Here is a 21,845-nt window from a genome sequence, read left to right as displayed (position 1 = left end):
TGACATCAGCAGCACACCGCTGCTCTGAAACACCATGATGACATCACATAACCTCCATCTGAAATGATTCCATACATAATAAAACAAATACCCATGTCCTGAAACTGTTATCACTGCCTACTGTTTAAGATCAGAGGACAAAGGTTAAACTTCCCTTGCCGGTGATGCATTATTCTTTTATTTATTTATTTATTTATTTATTTTTTAGCTCATGTCCTTTACCAATATCACAACAAACAAAAAACACTGCTTAAAACTCAATATAGTAAAGTGCAAGGCTATCATTAATATTATTATTACTATTATATTATTGGCAACATCATCAACAATTTTCAGTTTAAAAAAAAGAACTAAGGAATAAAGTGATCTTTTCTTAAAGTGGTCCAGATTTGCTGCCCGAATGAGAGACAGGAGAGAGCCTGAAACTAGCACGTCCACCCTCAATTTGGAATGTTATTTTTAAGCTGCCCCACATTTCAGTCAGACGCTTGCTACTGTGTGCATTATTACATGGTGCTTTTATAGAACCCCCCCCCACACACACACACACGCACGCACGCACACACACACACATACCCTCACGCACATGCACACACACGCACGCATGCACACACACACACACACATACCCTCACGCACTCACGCACATGCACACATACACACACGCACCTGCATGCACACACATACCCTCACGCACATGCACACACACGCACGCATGCACACACACACACACACATACCCTCACGCACATGCACACATACACACACGCACCTGCATGCATACACACACCTGCATGCACACACGCACACATGCACACATACACACACGCACCTGCATGCATACACACACCTGCATGCATACACACACCTGCATGCACACACGCACACATACGCACACGCACCTGCATGCACACACACACCTGCATGTACACACGCACACACACACACACTCACACACACACTACAGCAGCGCCTCACTGCTTCACTTTTGTTCGTGCTTTGTCGTCATTTTTAACTTTCATTTCAAATGACTTAAGTTACACACATGTGTATATTTTTCCTTTGAGATGTTTCCCAAATATAGATTAAAAAATTCTATACAAACTGGAAACAAGGTTTTAAGACCTGCACCACAGGACAGACAGATGGACTAACGATGGACTTCACAGGAGCTCATAAAACAACGGTCTGTGCGCTACAGGAATGCCGGACCTTCAGAAAGGTCAATGGCCACCCATACAGATGTTCTGGGGCCAACGGATTCACAAGTTGCAGGTGGGACTCATAAGGTGAAATGCACGCCGCCATTTTGGCTCTCATTAGAACTGCACAGCTTAACACCTGCCCACTGGAAACCAGGCATTTCGCAGGTTGACAGGACACGATTCAAGTCACATGAGTCCCACCAGCTGTTACCTTGGAGACCAGTCACCCGTCAATAAACTATACAGCACAACTTACACAGGGGCTATACCTCCCCCTGCTGCTCAGCAGAGGAACTCAAAACAAAAAAAACAAGCAAACTAAATTGCACACCCTCCCAGAACATAGGTGGCGCACTATTTTAACATGAATAAAGAAAGCAGGCTACAGCTATCGCTACATCTGTCCAAGTTTTACACAGATACTCACATGCAGAATGCTCCTGTAATCCTGAGCCCGGGTGGCCGGAAAGAGAACAAGGCCACAGGCCCTTGGGCTGGCAAATGAGGAGGCCTCAAGTTCAGCTCATCTGAATGTTAGGAGTGATCTTTTGGAAGCACAGCAGGCAGCGTCGCCCTTGAGTAACTGCTGGCGAAACCCCACCGCACTGTTGAATGTACGCTCTGGAAACGGCTCTATCGGTCCATGCCCATCCTGAGCAGGTAACGGATGTGTGTGTGTGTGTGTGTGTGTGCGTAAACTGAAAGCATGTGCCTCTGTGCGTCACGGGGCATTTGCGCACTCAACAGCACCCCCGGTGTTCATGTGTAAATAACGAAAAACATTTTTGTAAATTCCGTAAAATGGGAAACGTAAAATGAAAAAATAAGGAGAAATTGTTTCTCTGCCAGGATTGAAGGAAAGACAAAAACCCTGAAAAATAACATTTAAATCCAAGGTCAAATCTCCAAAGTCCCTCCTCCAGAGAGCTCTGTCAGCATGTGGGCATGGCCAGGTACTGCTGGGAGTGGCTGGGGGGAGGGGTCAGTAGCTGTCCATCAGCCCGTCACAGAACAGGCTCTGCACGTCCAACATGGCCGCCAGCTCCAGCACGCCGCGCTGCAGAACGCTGTTCTCCACCGTGTCCTGCGGGGGCAGCGGGGGATAGGACTCCGGAAAGCTCCGGGCCTCCTGTGATAACAGGGCGAGCAACACAGCTAGTCAATCAATCAATCCAGCACTCCACGACCCAGCACAGCCAATCAAGTGAGGGAGGGAGGGGCCAACGCACCCGGAACAGCTTGTGCAGCCTCAGAACCGCCGAGCAGAAGACGAAACGGAGCAGCAGCAACCGCAGGAACTCATCACCATAGAACTGCAGAAACGCCTGGTCTGAGAGGGAGGGAGGGAGGGAGAGAGAGGGGAGGAGAGGAGAGAGGGAGGGAGAGACACAGAGGGAGGGAGGGAGAGAGAGAGAGGGGAGGGGAGGGGAGAGGGAGGGAGAGACAGAGAGGGAGGAGAGAGGGAGGGAGAGGCAGAAGAGAGGGAGAGGGAGGAGAGAGATGGAGAGAGGGGAGGGGAGAGGGAGGAGAGAGAGGAGAAAGGGAGGGAGAGAGGACAAAGAGGAGAGAGGGAGATACGGGAGAGGCAGGAGAGAGGGGAGAGAGAGAGGGAGAGGGATTGATGAATGACAAAACAGCTGAATGATTGTGAGTGTGTGTTGGGTTTGTCATCTCACTCGCAAATTCAAACAGGGCATATTCACAGTTTTCAGTCACGTGACAGCCACGACGAGGGGGCGGGGAAAAAACGTTCCAGCATGGACGACTGAAACACTGACACACTCTCTCAGTACCTATGGCAGGAGAGTGGGTCATCAGCTGGCCGATATCGCGGTACACCTTCTGCAGGAGCTCCTGGGCCTTCTCCCACATGCCCTGGCGCATGCTGCTCAGCCCGCAGACGTACAGGAAGGCCACCAGGGGGCTGTACAGAAAGAGCGTGAAGAGGCTGCCGCGCTGCGATTGGTCTAGAGGGAGGGGACAGGAGGGGAGGGAGAGGGATGGTGAGGGCGGGGGAGGAGCAGAGAGGGCTGACTCCGCCTCTTAAGCGGCTGTCGGTTATTCCTGTCTCCCCCACAGCCCGGTGGGAACGCAGCACGCTGGGCAGCAGCATCACACACAGGCACAGCTGAGGCTGATTAGACGTCGCTCATTCGCCTGTTTCATCACAGTTCACTCTGAACGCTACATTCGCCCTGCGACGTTCAGCACCAGCCTTTGAGGGGCCTTTACTCCCACGCGGTAGGCATTCCGGGGGTGTAACCAATAGCAACGAGCGATGCATTCAAAAACGGGTGTCACATGCACACAATCGCCTTAACGGTGACCGTAGTAACAGTGCGTTGCAATCTGGTCTTTCAATACAGAAACATTTCAGATAGCTAAACATTTTACGTTCTTCTCATCTTGAACTCACGTTTCCTTTCCCTGCTAACACAATAATAAAACATCAGCCAGGCAGGCCCTCAAAGCCCAGGGCTTTCCGAGGCCTCTTCCCTGGAGGTGCGGGGTTGTGATTCTGGGGCGTGTACCTTGCATGCTCTTCGGATACACTGTGGGTGACAGCAAGCACACCATCGGCTGTCCAAACAGGTTCGTGAAATTCTACAGGGGCCAGATGAAGAAAAAAAACAGAATAAAGCAAAATTTACTCAGATGAATATGTGTAAAGGAATAGTACACCTTGATGAGCATACATATTGCAGGGGGGGGGGGGGGTAACCCATAAATTAGATCTGTGTATAATTATATAATATAATATTATTAGTGCAGCTTGTTCTGCTTAAAAACAGGTCATGAATTCAGCACAAACTCCCGTATAAAGTAAACTGAGCACAAGGCTGTCTCTTGACTGCTGACGCTAAACCGCATAAAATCTGACACCAGGGGGCGCCCTGACACAAAGATCTAAATCAAACCGAGAGAGAAACGCAGGAAGGGCTCACCTTGTAGGCCGAGCTGTTAGAGGAGTCCACGATGATGAAGAGGGGTTTCCTGGTGAAGGGGAGCAGGTCCCCAGGGTGCAGGCTGTTAAACACAAGAGACACACAAGCGGTGAAACAGTGTGTGGGTCTGTGGCATTCTTCATTTTAATATGTGGTCTTCAGTGGTTGTGTGTGTGTTAATGGGGCGTGGCATGCAGTTTGTGCATGAACATGCAGTTGAGTGTGCATTTGTAGGGCTGTGGGTGTCTGGTTGTGTGCATTAGTGTCGATGCCAGCTTTGGATCCTTAACATCGATACCAAATCTATACCGCGGCAAACCTCTGATAACCAATAATTTCTTAAAGAACAAAATGAAAACTTAACATCTTTTTAAAAATATTTAACAATATCTGACGTGAAATCAGGAATTAAGTTACCAAAGACCGAGCTAGACTATCTTGCTTTATATAAGAAATTTAGTTTGTATTCTTCAAATGACACTGAGGAAAATGCTTTATCCACACTTGTCATGTATCTGTCTGTTATTACTACGCCGGTTGGGATTTGCAGCCCCAGAAGAGATCGGGGTGGTCATCGGACAGATGCTTTGCAGGGCTGAAGCATTTATTGCAAACTGCTGCTGTAATAACGTTGTCATGTTCGCCTACATCATTGGCTTTGTACGCTAAGCACTGTCATATTTCACTTTGAGCACACCCGTGCTTTTCAACAAGCTGGAGACGGTCAGTGTGATCTACCGCCATTATCTCCAGCTTCTCTTCCTCAGCGAGGACACAGAGCTAAGCAGCCAGCTCTCTCTCACTCACACACAGACACACTCACAGACACTCACACACAGACACACTCACAGACACTCACACACAGACACACACTCACAGACACTCACACACAGACACACACTCACAGACACTCACACACAGACACACACTCACAGACACACACTCACAGGCCACTAGGCACGCCCACTACATCAGCCCTTAAATATGCACTAATATGCTGGTTATGTATTCAGTAATGTGTGTGGTTATGTGTGCAGTAATGTGTGTGGCAGTATGCAGTTATGTGTGCAGTAATGTGCAGTAATGCGTGTGGTTATGTGTGCAGTAATGTGTGTGGCAGTGAGTGGTTGTGTGTGCAGTAATGTGAGTGGCGGTGTGTGGTTGTGCGCAGTAATGTGTGTGACAGTGTGGCTATGTGTGCAGTAATGTGTGTGGCGGTGTGTGGTTATGTGTGCAGTAATGTATGCGGCAGTGTGGTTATGTGTGCAGTAAAGTGTGTGGCAGTGTGGTTATGTGTGCAGTAATGTGTGTGGCAGTGTGGTTATGTGTGCAGTAATGTGTGTGACAGTGTGGTTATGTGTGCAGTAAAGTGTGTGGCAGTGTGGTTATGTGTGCAGTAATGTGTGTGGCACTGTGTGGTTATGTGTGCAGTAATGTGTGTGGCAGTGTGGTTATGTGTGCAGTAATGTGTGTGACAGTGTGGTTATGTGTGCAGTAAAGTGTGTGGCAGTGTGTGGTTATGTGTGCAGTAATGTGTGTGGCAGTGTGGTTATGTGTGCAGTAATGTGTGTGGCAGTGTGTGGTTATGTGTGCAGTAATGTGTGTGGCAGTGTGTGGTTATGTATCATACTCACCAGTGCATCTCCTTGGGCGCCTGGTTCCTCTTCTGTAGCATCTCCCCGTTCACCACGTCACGGTTACTGTTAGTGAGGACACCTCCAAAGTCATAGGGCCCTGAAACCAGGGCAGATTACACACGTTATAATACACACACACACACACACACACACACTCACACTAACGCACTCTCACTCACGCATACACACACACACAAACACAATAATACGCACACACGCACGCACACACTATATACACACGCGCACACACACACACACATGCACACATACACACACGCACACTCACACACTCACGCACGCACACTCACACGCACACTCACACGCACACGCACGCACACTCACACGCACACGCACACACACACATTCAAACAAGAAAACAAAGCAACCCCTTTGCTTTCAAAGGATGCATTTTACAAGACAGTTATAACATTTTAGCTGGAGCACCTCCCAGAGAAGCTCTTACCTGACATGGCCCTCCAGCAGCCCCCCCAGCACCCCCCCCCCCCACCATCTGCCTTGCTTCCTGAGGGACTATGGGTAACGGCCGCCTCATTTCAATGGAGAAAAGCCCGTCTGCTTTTATGTGCCAGGATGAATTAATGAGGCAGAGAGCCAGGCGCTGCGTGTCCTATGTGGCCACGGAAAAAAATATTGATCTTCTGGGGTGAAATACCGCCAAGTGCAGCGAACCAGGCAGGGCTTAAATCCCGCCATTAAACGCTTTTTAATGTACAGGACCACTGGGGGGTTCTTTCTGAGGCGTGAAAAGGGTGAGCTACGCTTTTTCCCTTTCTTTTATGTTTTTAATGTGGGTCACATGAGGGGGGGGGGGTTTCCTCAGGACAACAAAACCCTTCCCGTAAATGAGCAGCAGGTGGCGATGTTCCTACCCAAGAACATACAGCCCCACCTTAAATTATTATTTTTAATGGTGTGCTTAAATGCTGTTTATTTTAAATTACAAAATGAAAAAATGTAATCTTTTTATTCAAGGCTCAGTTATGCTATATGTGTTTAGGCTGTATCGTTCAGGCCGACCCCTGTGCTAAGCATGCTGTGCAGCGTACTGGCTCCTGCTTATCGATGAAAGGGGGAAGCAGGAGCTTTGATTTGGGGGAAGCGGAGGGGAACGGGTGCTCACCTTCATAGTCGTTGCGTCCGGTGGGGAAGACTCCGGTGGCCGAGAGGTAGACCAGCAGCACGCTGTTCGCTGGCAGCTCCTGCAACAAGCACCGCAAGCAACATGACGAACAACACTATGAAGAGTGAGAGGGAGCAGCCTCTATGACGACGTCACCATAGAAACTATGTCACTATAGTAACAGCTTCAGCATATGTGAGTGTTCCTGAAACACTGGGACGCACTCACACTACTCAGGCTTCACACCTCCACTATGTGCTACAATCTGCCTGTGACAGAGAGACCGGGAGAGAGAGAGTGATAGACAGCAGGAGGCCGAGAGAGGGAGAGATAAACAGCGAGAGACAGAGATAGTGGGAGACAGCAAGATGAAGGGGGAATATGGATGAAGAAGGAAAGAGATGGGGGAGGGGGAGGGGGACAGAGCGGAAGAAGAGAGTGAGATGGAGAGGGGAGAAGAGGGAAGGGGGCAGGACTGAGCAGGAGAGAGGGAAGGGGGCGGGGCAGAGTGAAGGGGGCGGGACTACGTGTGACAGTGGGCAGTGGGTAAGTCTGAGCAGGGCAGGGGGAAGGGGGCGAGTCTGAGCAGGGCAGAGGACAGTACAGGATACGGACCTTGAAGGAGGCAGACAGGAAGGCGTAGAGCTGGCTGAAGGTGGGCTTATACAGCAGGTACTTGTGGGGGTTCTCTCTCTTAGCCGGCTTCTCTGTGGGCTCCTGCGAGGATGCACAAGACACTCAGTATACAGCGCTCACAAGGTCGTTTGTGGTATTTATAAATCAGTAATAAAGGCAGTTTGGTGTATTTATAAAGCAGTAATAAAGGCAGTTTGGTGTATTTATAATGCAGTAATAAAGGCAGTTGGGTGTATTTATAATGCAGTAATAAAGGCAGTTGGGTGTATTTATAATGCAGTAATAAAGGCAGTTTGGGGTATTTATAAAGCAGTAATAAAGGCAGTTTGGATTATTTATAAAGTAGCAATAAAGATAGCAGTCTGCATGTATAAAGCAGTAGTTACTGAGTGCTCCCTCACCAGTGAGCCTGGCTTGGTGTTCGGTGTTGCCAGGGTGATGGGCTCTCGTTCCAAAGCCTGGAGCATGCGGAACATATCGATGGTCAACTCACTGAACTTCACCTGAGAGACAGAGAGAGACACAGACATCACAGCACTGCCACGCTCATGCAGACACACACGTGTGCACACATACAGAACATGCATGCACACGCACACACCTGAGAAAGAGAGACATCACAGCATTGTCTCTTGTTCTCTCACTCTCTCACACACACACACACACACACACACACACCCCTTAGATACAGAAATCACAGTGCAGTCACACATGCGCACACTGTACAAACACATACACACACATACTATTATTACAGGAGTTAAGCATGCAATCTTAAACATTAACAATATCAACAGGCCAGAAGTGGAAGCGTACCTGGTTGCTGCAGTTGCCGACGATGAGGGCGTCTGACAGGGCGAGCTGACCAACCACCATGCCCTGCTCCAGCTGGGGCACGCCCCCTTCCAGCAAACGATTGGATGTGATCACAATGACATTATTGTCATTCAGCACCATTACTGGATCCGCCTAGACACACACACACACACACACACACACAGAGTGGTGTTTTTCAGCAGGGACACACTCTTTTTCTCTTCTTTATTTTATTTTTAAGCTTTTTTAACGCCCAAGCCAGTGGGGATCACTGGAGCATGACGAGACAATGTCATCCCAGCCAGCTGAAACCCTGCCATCCCTGCCAGCCCTGTGTGACTCAAGAGCCAAATTTAATGCACCCTCAGAAAATAGAACAGGCGTGACAAAGCACAATACTGTGGCAATGGTATTCTGTCCTTGGGCATGCTTGCTCATGAATATTCATGAACTGTGACATCACAATGGACAGCTGTACAGTTTGGAACTAGAGGGCACGTAATGAATACAGAGGGTGATCGGCTGTCTGGTTAGTGATGTCTCTCACCTCCACAAAAGCAGCCACTTCCTGTAAAACCAGGTTCCACTCCAGCTGGTCCTCTGTGTTAAAGCGGTGAGTGTAATCTTCTATCTCATCTGACAGCTCCTGCACACAGACAGACAGACAGACAGACAGACAGACACACACACACACACACACAAAAACGAAGGCCCATGCGCACAAAGACGCACACAAAAAATAAATCAGTCATGAGTCACATGACACAAGGGCCTCATATTTTCAAAACTGTAAAAAAAGAAGAAAAAAAAGCCTCTGTCCTCACCTTAACCAGCACCTTCACCAGATCCATCTTATTGAGCAGGAGGCAGACCACGATGTAGCGAGCGTAGTACCTCAGCTTCTTCACCACTAACTCAGGCCTGGGAGGCCAGCGGAGGACAGGAGGTAGCAAGAGAGGAGGAGGAGCAGGAGGAGGAGGAGGGAGCAAGGAGGGAGAGAAAGAAGAGACAGTGTTGAGGAAGAACCCGCAAAATTGAAACGGGGAGAGTCAAAGCCAAGACCTGCCGCGTGACAAGATCATATCAATCAGCCAATGAGAATGCAGGAAACACGAGGGGCTGCGAGAACCCAAAAACTCAGCGAGATGCCCACATGCGCTCGACACAAACACTCGAGCCCGCCCTGTGGGCGTGGCCATGGACACACCTGGTCTCACCTGTCCTCCTTGTTGACCTGGAAGTAGTAGGAGCGCTGGCGGATGGCGGAGTAGAAGGAGAAGGCCTCGTTCAGGTAGCTGGTCTCGGAGGTGCGGAGGCTGCACACACACAAGCACGCACAGAAACACTTACCGGACCAGCCATATAAACACAGACACACGAGCACTTAAACACCAAACAGGCACGGGGAAAGTATTCAGAGAACATCCATTTTATTCCATATTCTGATTAACAGTAGAGTGACAGCAAAGCCTGGCCCACCTTGGTTAGACAAACAATTTGCCAGTTTTTTTAGGAAACACGGCTGTAATCATGCAACATAGCCAGCTACCGCACGAGATAATTGAATTTTTGATGAAAAAAACATTAATGTTAGCACTTATCTAGTGAACTGGAAAACCGCCCATTTGTACTCCCATTCACAAAAGGCTGAAATAAGTTAAATTTAACATTACATTAATATAACATATACAAACTAGCTAGTTGGGGTGTACAGATGTGCCACAATTTGTATCTGTATCTGTATTTGCTGAATGATAAAATTACTTGTATTTGTACGAGTATATGGATAGAAACAGGACGTGGGTGTGGTTTAAACTGGAAGAGACTAAATGTCAAGAGGGAAACATTTCTAGCTTCACATACACTATGATTGATATCCATATACTTCAGCATTAAGACAGGCGCACAGTAAACTTTTTAGTGTGTGCCTTCAGATAGCCCTCATTTAAAGACAAAACACACCAGTGGTTCACACCTAGCAAGTTATAATCACTTGGTAAAGAGCTGGAAAAGACATTTAAATGATATAAGAGCCTATGACCTATAGTAATGGGGATATGACAAGTCAAATTCACCGAGTCACGCTACTTAGTCCAAAATTAATTAGCCCATACCACCCAGATTAACAATCAGAGACAAGTGTAATTTTAGCCCCAGTGGTTTCTTCTAAGACCAAATCCACATGCCAAATCTTATCAGAATTTGTGATTATGCAGTCCAAAAGTGTGTTGAATTGACCCGGACTTACCCACATGTAAATGGCATAATAGCAATGTGACCCTAACCAGAATAAGGACCCATTATTCGGAATGTGGAGTGCATGTAACCGTGGCCACTGTGACTGTGATGCAGATGAAAGGCAGGATCTTACTAGTAGTGGTAGTACAGCTGGCCTATTTTGGAGGCAACCTCCCCGATCTGCCACCTCTTCAGCCCATACCGACTGTCCAGTACCTGCCTGTGAAGACACACACACACACACACACACGGGCGTACACACATACAGACACAATGTAGAGGTTTCTTTCCACCCAAAGCAAACCAGGGATACAGTTAATACTGAGCAACAGTGGACTGTCTCCCCCATCTCTCCCTCTCTCTGACCAGTTTCCAGAAGGCAGAAAGCATAAATCTCTAGTTCTAGAGTGAATGATCTTCTTTACATTTTCCTTCCCTCCCCAGGGCTGAGGGGGGCACCCAGACCTTTTGGGCCAATCAGAAGAGTGAAAAGCCCAGACTGGAAGCACTGAGAGGGTTGTGGAGAAGCAGAAAGTGCTAACGCACACTGGCTCAGCCAGCACTAGGGCGGGGCTTCGATTAAGGGCGACAGGCCTGGAGAAACGGCAGCCAATCGCCGCCTGGACCCCAGAGCTGAGCTCACCTGTGCTGCTGCTGGAACTTCCACAGCTTGGTGTAGACGTCAAAGGTTCGGCCGAAGTAAGACTGCCACTGTTTGTGCCCGTACTGCGGCAGGTCCCTGAGGGGGAGAAGGGGGGCACCCCGTCAGAAACATAGCCACAACCACACCTATAAGTGCAGCAATGAATTCTGGGTCCTCCTCCTCCCTTTCATGGCAGCATGCAGCTCTGTCAACAATAATACTTCATTTAAACAATTAATAACAGGACTGGTCTATGCAATTATTGCTTATAACAATAATAAATAACCGTATTCAGCTACAATAACTGTAACTTCTGCTAGAACCACACAGTCCCTATCTCAGATCCGGAGTCTGAGGTAAACAAGAGGGCAGTGAGAGAAAGAGGGAGGAAGGGAGCGGTAAAAAGCAATGGAGAGATAGGGAGAGACAAAGAGACTATCTTCCAAGAAACCTTTTCTCCGTATCAATGAACCAGTCCAGCTTTCCCAGCACACAGTAAACCAGTCAGCGCAGTCTTTTTCTACAATGAGGCAAGTTTTACAGCGCCTACCACCCACCCTCTATAAGCGCTCAAGTTAAATTCACTTCCCACAATTCCAATGTCCAATGTTCATTCGGTGCCACTACTGCCTGTCGGAAAAATGTTAAGATAATGTTCTGCAAAAGAGGACAGAATTCCTAAAACATTCAATTGATTATAAGGCATTTGTGAATTAAATTTTTGCCAATAATATTAGCATGGGTAAGAAATATGATTTAATTAATAATTTTGAGTATGAGGGAAGATTTGGAAAGTCTGATGATCTGCCTAGCAACAGACATGAATAAGAGTGAGGGGACAGTGTGTGAGCGTGTTTCTGTCAGAGAGAGCGTGTGTGTGTGTGTGTGTGTGTGTGTGAGTGTGAGTGAGTGTGTGTGTGTGTGTGTGTGTGTGAGTGAGTGTATGAGTGTGTGTTGGTGCGCATGCGTGTGTATAATGAGTCAGACAGTGATGACGTGATGCTGTGGGTTCTGCCTGCCCGAGTGGAAGTGGAATGTGTCCTTTCTTCCCAAAAAATTAAAAAAACAGTTTCAAACCCCATCGCCATCTCAAACCGTTCCCATGGCAACACATCAGGCGACCGCAAAGACAAGGGGAAACACAATACACTGAGCCTGGGAGAAGAATATTACACTTACAACAACAGAACCATCCACATGTTCATGCACACACACTAATACATATCACACACACGAACACACACAAGCATACGTATTCATGCTTATTTACACACACACACACACACACACATACAAGCGTGCACACAAACACGCACGCACGTACGCACGCAGACACAGTACTTCTCTCACTCATTCTTCACTGCAGAACGCAGAAGAGACTCAGAGGAGCCTGATGAACAGACGGTAGGTTAAGCAGGGCTGAAAATGTGTAAATCAGCTCTCTCCGGTCCCCCACCCCGGTCCCCCACCCCCGTGCCCAGCCTCTGATTTACAGCTGGGCTCCTTCCGGGGGAATAGATCTTCCGGGGATTAATCCTGTTGGAGGAGATGGGGATTTAATGGTGCATGGAATGAAATTAAACAGCCGGAAGCCTCTCCCCCACAACCAGCGAGGTCACCTGGGGTGAGAGGCACAGATCATATCAGCACAGTCTGAGCGTGCATGTGTGCACACGCGTAATTGTGTGTATTTGAGCGTAGGTGTTTTAGGGAGCGTGTTTGTGCCCTAACGTACGTGTATGAGCATGTGTATATGCGTGTGTGCACAAATGTGAGCATATGTTTCTGTGGACATGCGTCTGTGTGCACTTATGTATGGGCATCTGTGCATGCGAATGTGTGTATGTGTGCGTGTCTATGTGTGCATGTGTGTGTGTGTGTCAGTAGGACACTGCCAGGTTATTCATCAGACTGGTAACCTCATGTCAAAACCAGGAGACTGTGCTGCAGGAGGCGTATTCTTCCCAGCAACAGTCAAACCTTGCTCAAAAATGGTCAAAATGCACCAATTCTAATCTTCTACTTAATAACTGTAAAATATATAACTGTAGTTGTATTTTTTAATCGGCTCCTCTGATTTTTTTGGAATCTCTAAACCAATATAATACATTTTCAGAAGACGCATCAAATCTGAATGTTTCTGTTCATCAACGGAAGGCAGACAAACTTTCAGTGTTAAGAATATGGAGCCGAGAATCTGGTAAGAGTCTTGTAGAACCCGCAATACACGCACAGCTGGATTCCCACAAATGTAACCCTGTGTGACCTCTGACCCCAGTGACCTGTAAGGTCACTCATCCAGGGGCGTGACAATGACATAGGACACACCCCCTGAGCACTGAAGTGAAAGGGGGGGGGGGGGGGGGGGAGGATGGAATATCCCAAATATTCTGTTCCTAAGCCCCTTCCTACTCTCTAGCCTTAAATCCCTGTCTGGAGGCTTGGAGATAAAAACGCAGTCTGAACAGAAAGTGAAAAATAAAATAAACCCCTGAAAGTTGAAGTTTGAGTCTGCGGGCGCTCTGAGGACGAGCCGGGTCTGAGCACGCTCAGTCAGCATCACGGCCACTCCGGCTGTCTCACGCTGCATCCCTCACACAGCAAGACTGACTGATAAACTGCGATTGCACCACATGAACCGCGCCATCGACTGCCCCACAGAAAACACAAACACTAATGAACTCACACACATACACTCATATATCAGACTTTCTCTCAAGCATACACACACACACACTTATACACACACCAGACTCTCCCCCTCAACGAGTACACCACACACAGACAAACACATTTTCATTCCCTACGAACAATTTTCTTTAATTTTCTTGCTTGCACACGCACACTGGAACACTCTTAGATGGTAATGTACAAACATAGAGACACAGAGAAATAGACAATAAAGGCTAATGCAACAAACATGTGTTGACACACACACATACACATATGATGCACATAAATACAAGGCTTTTGCTGAGACAATGACAAAAATGGACAAATACTACATTTATTGCACAGATAGCCACATATAACATACTAATGTACTCAAATGCTATTGATCAGCATTATCATTTACAACATATTAATCATGTTTGCATTTGGATTATTACTACTGTTACGGTTACCATTCATTCATGGTATTCTGTTTATTTCTGTCTTAACGCATTATTTCACAATATATTAGAACAAGCAGGAATGCCAACATATTGAAATAAGATAGAGAGAGAGGGGAGAAAATGGGGAGACATAGAGGAGAGAGAGAGAGAGAGAGAGAGAGCAAGAGATACAGCCTGCAGCAAATGACATACTCAGACTATAAACAGACTTGCTAAAAATGACTGATTAACTCCAAAGCAACCCAGCAGCCATGAAACGTCTGATGTGACCATTTCTGCTTTCCTTTTTCATTTTCTAATTTTCTCTAATCGAGAAAAACAAACATAACCCTGGGTTAATTTGTGCAGAATCCAGAATCGGAGCTAAAATGTTCTGAAATAAATTAAATATGGATAAAGTGTTGACTCAAGTCAATATATTAAAAAATCCATTCTACTCATGGGAGTCTAGGGGTCACATTTAATTAATACAGAAGAAAGGCACAGGAAAAAAAATGTAATTGCAGACAGAAGAGAACACTAGATACAACAGAATCTTTATCTTCTGTGGCAGTACTATCAGAACTGGGCCCTGGCGGAAAACCTTAAAAGAATCATATTTTCTAATGGAGGCTGCACATTATAAGGCATTAACAATAGACCACCCCCTTAACTGTGCCATATATCAGTATGGCAATCAGAACACCAGAACTTCAGTACGGCAGAGAATGCAATGAAGGAATGAGGAGAGAATTTTGGGCCATAAAAGTGAGCAACAAATCACACCAGCTACAATCCAGTCCAAACGCAGGGATGATACCGCTTCATTCGGCATAACTAATTTAGTGAAAAACACATGCAGACATTGGATATCCAATTATCACAAATTCACAATCATGCAAAAATAATCCCTGAAACGATGGAAGATTGAAAAAAATAAATAAATATAAAAAATCTGATTAATAGGGTCAGAGGTTGCTACATTATTCCTAGGTTCTGGAAAAGCATAAGAGATTCTCCTGCACACACAATCATGCCAGCACTGCTAAGCAAGGGAAACATAAAGAGCGGATCAAATTATTAAAACCAACCAACATGAAACCTGAAGAACTGAGATAATGAGCAGGGGGCCATTTCAGAGGACATGGGTCCAGGGTTGATCACGCAGCTTTCAGTGTGACGGTGTAGGAAACAGACGGTCAGGCAAGGCAGTGAGACGGACGGACAGACAGACAGGCGCACCTCAGGCCGTTGAAGAGCTGCTTGGACTTGTCCAGCAGGTAGCAGAAGTCTGTGACCGTCTTCCTCTCGCCCAGGGGAATGTCATCATCCAGCCCCGCCCCCGTCATGGCGCCAGGCTCCCTCCGCTCAGTCCTGCGCGGGGACACACAAACTGTATAAGCACGGATACACACACACGCACACACACACACGCACACACATATGCACACACACACACACACACACATATATATGCATACACACACACACACACACACGCACACATATATGCATACACACACACACACACACGCGCACACATATATGCATACACACACACACACACACACAGATATGCACACACACACACACAAGCACACACACACACACACATATATGCATACACACACACACACACGCACACATATATGCATACACACACACACACAAGCACACACACACACAAGCACACACACGCACACATATATGCATACACACACACACACACGCACACATATATGCACACACACACACACACACACAAGCACACAAGCACACACACGCACACATATATGCACACACACACACACACACACACACACACATACATACATGGATACACACACGTGCACACAAACGCACACATGCATACATACACATGTATGTACGCAAGCATACACACACGCACACACATATGCATGCATGGACATACACACAAACACACATACACATGTACACCCACACATACACAAACAAACGCATATATACACGTATGCATACACACACACAAGAGAAAGAGGGGGAAGGAGTCTCTCAAATTTCTGTTCATTCTGATCTTATGAAACTGATGCGCATTCAGTAGTCTACAGCGTACAGTTAACTGCGTGTACACAGAGAGTGAGCGAGTGACTGTGCACAGTGAGTGTGAGAGGGTGAGAGTGTGCACATTTTGGGTGAGAAAGTGGGACGGTGTGAAAGTGAGAGTGAGATGGTGAAGGGGTGCATGGTTCTTAGATCTGTATCAGTCTGACACTGCTCCCTCTAGGTGAGCCTCACCCTAGTCTCTCAGCAAAATTGTTCCTGTCTGACCTCATGGAACAGGAAGGAGGCCGCAATGAGGGAGAATTTGGCAGGGTCTGCCCACCATATGCCGCCAGGTTACAGGAGGAGGAAGCAGTGCTGTCTGGAGTTTGGCTAACGTGCAAGAAAACCGTGCCCAGGAAAGGAGGCTCGAGAACACCACAGAAACCTCACTCTGCAACGTCTGCTCACTGAGAGGATTCACACAGTCACAGCACAATGGCACAGCCAGCAAACCAGCGACAACATCAGTGTGGTAAAACCAACAACCTCACGTGAGGGGGGCAGACAGAGAGAGAGAGAGAGAGAGACCATGACACATGAGACAGGAGAGAGGACAGATGGACACACCACACTCCTTCCAACTGCGTCCATAAGAAAGCAACTGCACACACACACACGCGCACACACGCGTAAGCGTATACATACACACACACGAGCATGTGCGCCTGCACATTTCCATACACACACATGCTCTCAAAAAAAAGAATCGTTGGATTTACTTGATAAAACTATGGACAGTGGCTTCACGCAATATTATTAAGTATATGCAAAGTTCTACTTAATCAGCTGCATATACTTAATAATACTGTGCAACCACTGTCCATAAGTTTATTAAATCAAGAAATTCATTTTCTTTGAGTCTGCATACAGACACATACACACACCCACAAAACACACATGTACACACAACTACACACACATGCATGGACACAGATGCACACACTCTCCCACACAAACACACACTAACAAACACACACATGCATGGACACACAGATGCACACACTCTCCCACACAAACACACACTAACAAACACACACATGCATGGACACACAGATGCACCCACTCTCCCACACAAACACACACTAACAAACACACACATGCATGGACACACAGATGCACACACATTACCACACAAACACACACTAAGTCAGGAACGGGACTCTCAAACTCTTGTTCGCCATGCATTAGTGCATTCAGGTGATATGGCTAAAGAAGCAAACTTCCAGCAGGGCTTGTATCGAGCCAGCTCATACGTGAATAATTTATTCTTCTGGCAGAAAAAGGCTGTGCTTCACACAATGAAACTTCATGGACTCGCCATTAGTATTAGTGCTATTATTAATGCTGTATTTAGCAGCTCTGGCCTGCCAAGCTTCTTTCAGAGTTAATATGAGCAAATGTTTTGTGTTAGTATTTCTGAAAGCAGCCAGACTGCTGTAACCTGGAAGTACACACACACACACACACAGTGTATGTGCACATGCGTACACACATATAACCACACACATGCACGCGTGCGCGCACACACACACACACACAGTGTACGTGCACACGTGCACACACACATAACCACACACACACACGGGGTATGTGCACATGCACACACACACAAACCCTACGCACGTGCACACACATACATGCACATTCTGACACATATTGGCACGCATGGATTTTTATCGACTCAGTAACATAGTCTGACACTTTAATATGAATAATATTGGCCCAGTGTTGACTGACATGAGGATGAGAGAGAGGATGAATCCAGCAACTACCCTCTTCCCCAGCTGATGTAAGAGCTCTCTCTCCCTCCCTGCCTTCCTCTCTCTATCTCTGCCTCCCTCTCACCCTCTCTACCTTCCTCTCTCCCTCTGTGCCTCCCTCTCCCCCTTTCAGCCTCCTTCCCTCTCTCTCTCTCCCTGAGAGGAGGGAGCCGTTGCACTCAGGCACACTCTGTGTGGAGAGGAACAGCTTCTGTGCACAAATGAGACTGACCCATTTACTCTGCCTTCAGGAGAATGCATGAGCACCACTGCGCCAGAGAGTCCGTCACAACATGCAGGGGAAACCCCGACCGTGTGAGTGTGTGTGAGAGTGTGTGTGTGCATGTGCGTATAGCCATACGAGTAAGTGTGACCAGAATTCCTGAAAGAAATTGCGAGATTCACCCAAGCGCCTCAGGGAATGCACTGGGGGAAAAATCTCCATGTGTCATGAGGATTTTTCAATGAATGGCTTGAGACTAAACACATTGACTGAACTGAAATGGAATTGACCGAACCCGGAGTTGCGCATTAATAGATCCGCCCCAGTCCTCCTCTGTACAAACGCACACCAAATTCACACACGTGCATCAAATCCAACCCTTTAGAGTGAACGACATCACACATTTGTCTCCACCCCATGCTATGACAGAACGGCATGCAAGCAGTCTAGCTCAATAGCAGCCTTCACTGACTGGCTGTACAGCATGTGTAGTCACTGTAATACAATTCCCATCAAGTGCCTCAAAGGCATTGCAAAGACTATGCAATGAACTATGGGAGATGGAGGTAAAGGAAACACTGAAATGGCAGCATACACTCTCTTTGAAGGTAAAGTTTCAAAGGCAATTACATCGTTTTGGCATGCGGAATTGCTTGATTCGCAGAGGACAAGTACCCAGACATGTAACCTCTGAGATAATGACAAAGACCCAAGTGCATGCAAATCTAGGCTACATTTTTATTTTTTTTAGATGAAACAGGAGGTCTTCCCAACTATGTCATCAGGTGCAATTTGTCTCAATCTAAGAAGCACTACCCAGCAGGTTGTTACACATATCCTCTCATAGTAAAATAATATATACATATTTTTGACGTTTTTGGATAAATTTGTACTTCAAAGTTATGCTACTTGCTCGAAGTCTCCCCCAATTACAAAAAGCATCGCCCGATGTAATTCTGTTTAAAGTAAAACATAGTGGAGCCCTTGACAAGGACATGCGGGGACATACATTTTAACCGGCATAACCCTCTACAAGTACCCTTCATGTCACAAAACATATTAACATAAAAAAAAACATTTAATGGTATTTCAAATATGACAGAGCAAAATATATGGTCGCACAGACAGTGGCGAACCCACGCTGTCACACATTTGGGTAGCTCGCGCGCTGTCAGGAGGTTGAACCTCCTCTGTCTTGCGCGGCACCGAGCCTATACTGACTGAACCCGACAGGGCTCTCTCTTCGCCGTGGCTAGATCCCATGTAGCCTATATGTACGAGGGAAGGTACTGTGGATCCCAAAAAACAAACACTGCGATATGTGAATGTTGTGCACATTTTCACTGGTTTTGTAAAACACACACAAGCTGAAGATATAGGGGACACCGAAAAAACATTCCATCTTTTTGTCTAAATAAATAAATAAATAAATAAATAATACGGAGGTCCGGTGTCACATCTAGTCCCCAAACACAATTCTAATGAGAATGCATGAGTCTTCAACGACCACGGTTTGTAAATAGGCACGAGCCTTCAGAGCAAAGCCAAAACGCATTTCCATTGTGCATTTCCAATGTTCATTCGAATACACACAAAGGAGCGCATGCACATAGTTCGGCTGCTTCCCGTCTTCCACATGAGATAATTGTCTATTAATCTAAAAAATATAGAGTTAATGTAGCTTATACATAGCTTAATGTCATTTGACCAGAATATATACATACATGCTCATTTACCTTCAGGCAAACGATGTAATGTAGCCTACACGTCTCTATTTGCAAGGAAAGTAGGCTACATGCGACGTTGGCTTTCTATTTATTAATATTTTAAATTACCGTTAAAACAGACAATTATCTTAAGTAATTTCATTTGTAATCGGTCATTAAAACGCACATGTAAAATACTGCTTCAAAGAACCCTGAAAAAATATTCAGAGTGAGTTATTTATTTGTTTACTTATTTATTAGCGATAAGCAGGACACATCATTGACACTCCTACTTAGATAAATTGACTATTGTTGTGGATCGATGCTTTAATTTAACTGCCAAGTCCGCCCATTCCGTTCAAATAGGTTGATTGTCATGTAACGTGCAAGATGGTTAATTGTGGCAAACAGACTCTAACTCCATAGGCTACGTACCTCCTGTAGCAGCAGTGTCCAAATACCGGCAGCTTACTGTCATACAACCCATCAAAAAACATGACCACCACACCTTTCCGAGCGGCCAGTTACTAGCTTACTAAGGCTATAAAAACTGCTAAAGCAAAAAATAATATTAATAAAATAAATCACTTACCGCTTTTCTGGAACTGCTTCTATTAACTGGTGCGTGCCCCTTCGAATCCAGTTGCAAGAGCAGGGCGACGTCTGCTGCCAATTTGCCTGATACTGTATAACATAAATGAATGACAGTTGCGATTTGAAAGCGTCTGTAGGACAAAAAAAATACCGAGACTAAACACCTATGGACACGGTGTTCTGTACTCCTCCACACCAATTGCGGAGCCTATTTCGCTGTCAGCGACACAAGGTAGCTTGATGATGTAGTCTACTGCTGCACGGAACCAGGTATGGTGTCGCCAGTTAAGTTGAATCTCCCCCTCAGCTCAGCTCATTCGAGTTTCTCACTCTGCATTACCGTATTCGGCCTGCGAGATTAAAATACAACAAAGGAACAAGGCGGTTTTGGAAAAGACCATCTGCCGTCTGCAAAACTTTGTAAATGTAAATGCACTTATTTAAAATCTGGAAAATAACGCTAGATTAGATCATTGATGGTTGCTAGTTATGGTAGCGGGAAAGCTATCTAAGAATTCTTATAACTTGATAATTAAAACTAAATCATGTGTTGTCTAGGCCACTCGCATGCGCGGATTTATCATTTAAGATATGCACCTTGCCAAAATGTTTAAGATAGATATAAGTATTTACGCTTCAAGTATGTAGCTAACCAGAAAGCTAACAACCGTGGCGAGATAGCAATCTCGCCTTGTTGCAACGTACAAGGTTAGCAAGCAGACAGGCTACTTTCCCATAGATTTTACTCGCCTGCTCAAAACAACTGTATCCAGACCAAGTGGGAAACGCATATTTGGAATAGAGTCACGGCAGCCAATGAAATGTCGGTCGCACCTTCACATGAAACTTGCCGTTTATTACATCTCCGTGAATTAGCGGCGAACTTAAAAAGAGCTGGTAGCAGCCCCGTCTAGTTATGCCTGCAAGGAGCTCAACTTTAGCACACCCACATTCCACGTCTGGCCAACTGAACTAGTCTCGCCGGTGGGTTCAAAAGACGTCACGCCAAACTGCGAATTTCATTCGCCAAGAGGCTTGTCGGTAAAGCCGGATGAAGTCACATCATTTCCTCGCGCGCTGTCAATTGGACAGCGCCAATACAAGGTAAATACAGTTCAGGATT

At 46.4% G+C, this 21,845-nt stretch overlaps 1 protein-coding gene across 2 annotated transcripts; it reads right to left on the bottom strand.

Moving 5' to 3' along the window:
- Nucleotides 1-875: 875 nt before the first annotated feature.
- LOC118212264 (protein SCAI-like) lies at nt 876-21,678 on the bottom strand. Of its 2 annotated transcripts, none has more exons than XM_035389982.1 (18): nt 21,473-21,678; nt 20,721-20,812; nt 15,597-15,728; nt 11,260-11,355; nt 10,750-10,836; nt 9,596-9,694; nt 9,203-9,299; nt 8,926-9,024; nt 8,379-8,531; nt 7,964-8,065; nt 7,542-7,643; nt 6,927-7,005; nt 5,783-5,882; nt 4,149-4,230; nt 3,735-3,807; nt 2,997-3,170; nt 2,433-2,533; nt 876-2,332 (listed from the first exon to the last, which is right to left on the bottom strand). In XM_035389982.1, the coding sequence occupies exons 3-18, from the start codon at nt 15,701-15,703 to the stop codon at nt 2,186-2,188; spliced, it is 1,698 nt and encodes a 565-aa protein (XP_035245873.1). In that variant the 5' UTR covers nt 15,704-15,728; nt 20,721-20,812; nt 21,473-21,678; the 3' UTR covers nt 876-2,185. The 2 variants fall into 2 exon arrangements, with proteins under 2 accessions (XP_035245873.1, XP_035245872.1); XM_035389981.1 differs by having other exon boundaries at nt 2,186-2,332; nt 21,557-21,678.
- Nucleotides 21,679-21,845: the final 167 nt, after the last annotated feature.

The sequence above is a fragment of the Anguilla anguilla genome, chromosome 14 (genome assembly GCF_013347855.1).
Source record: "Anguilla anguilla isolate fAngAng1 chromosome 14, fAngAng1.pri, whole genome shotgun sequence".
In the NCBI taxonomy this organism is placed as follows: domain Eukaryota; kingdom Metazoa; phylum Chordata; class Actinopteri; order Anguilliformes; family Anguillidae; genus Anguilla; species Anguilla anguilla.
This window is presented reverse-complemented; position numbering and strand designations above follow the sequence as displayed.

Excerpts from the sequence above, each read along its gene's own strand:
- LOC118212264 (XM_035389982.1), bottom strand. The coding sequence starts at position 15,703 with ATGACGGGGGCGGGGCTGGATGATGACATTCCCCTGGGCGAGAGGAAG. Across the intron at positions 7,006-7,541 it reads TCCTGTCTGCCTCCTTCAAG|GAGCTGCCAGCGAACAGCGT; the intron begins GTCCGTATCCTG and ends TGCTTGTTGCAG. Across the intron at positions 2,534-2,996 it reads GACCCACTCTCCTGCCATAG|ACCAGGCGTTTCTGCAGTTC; the intron begins GTACTGAGAGAG and ends CCTCCCTCTCAG.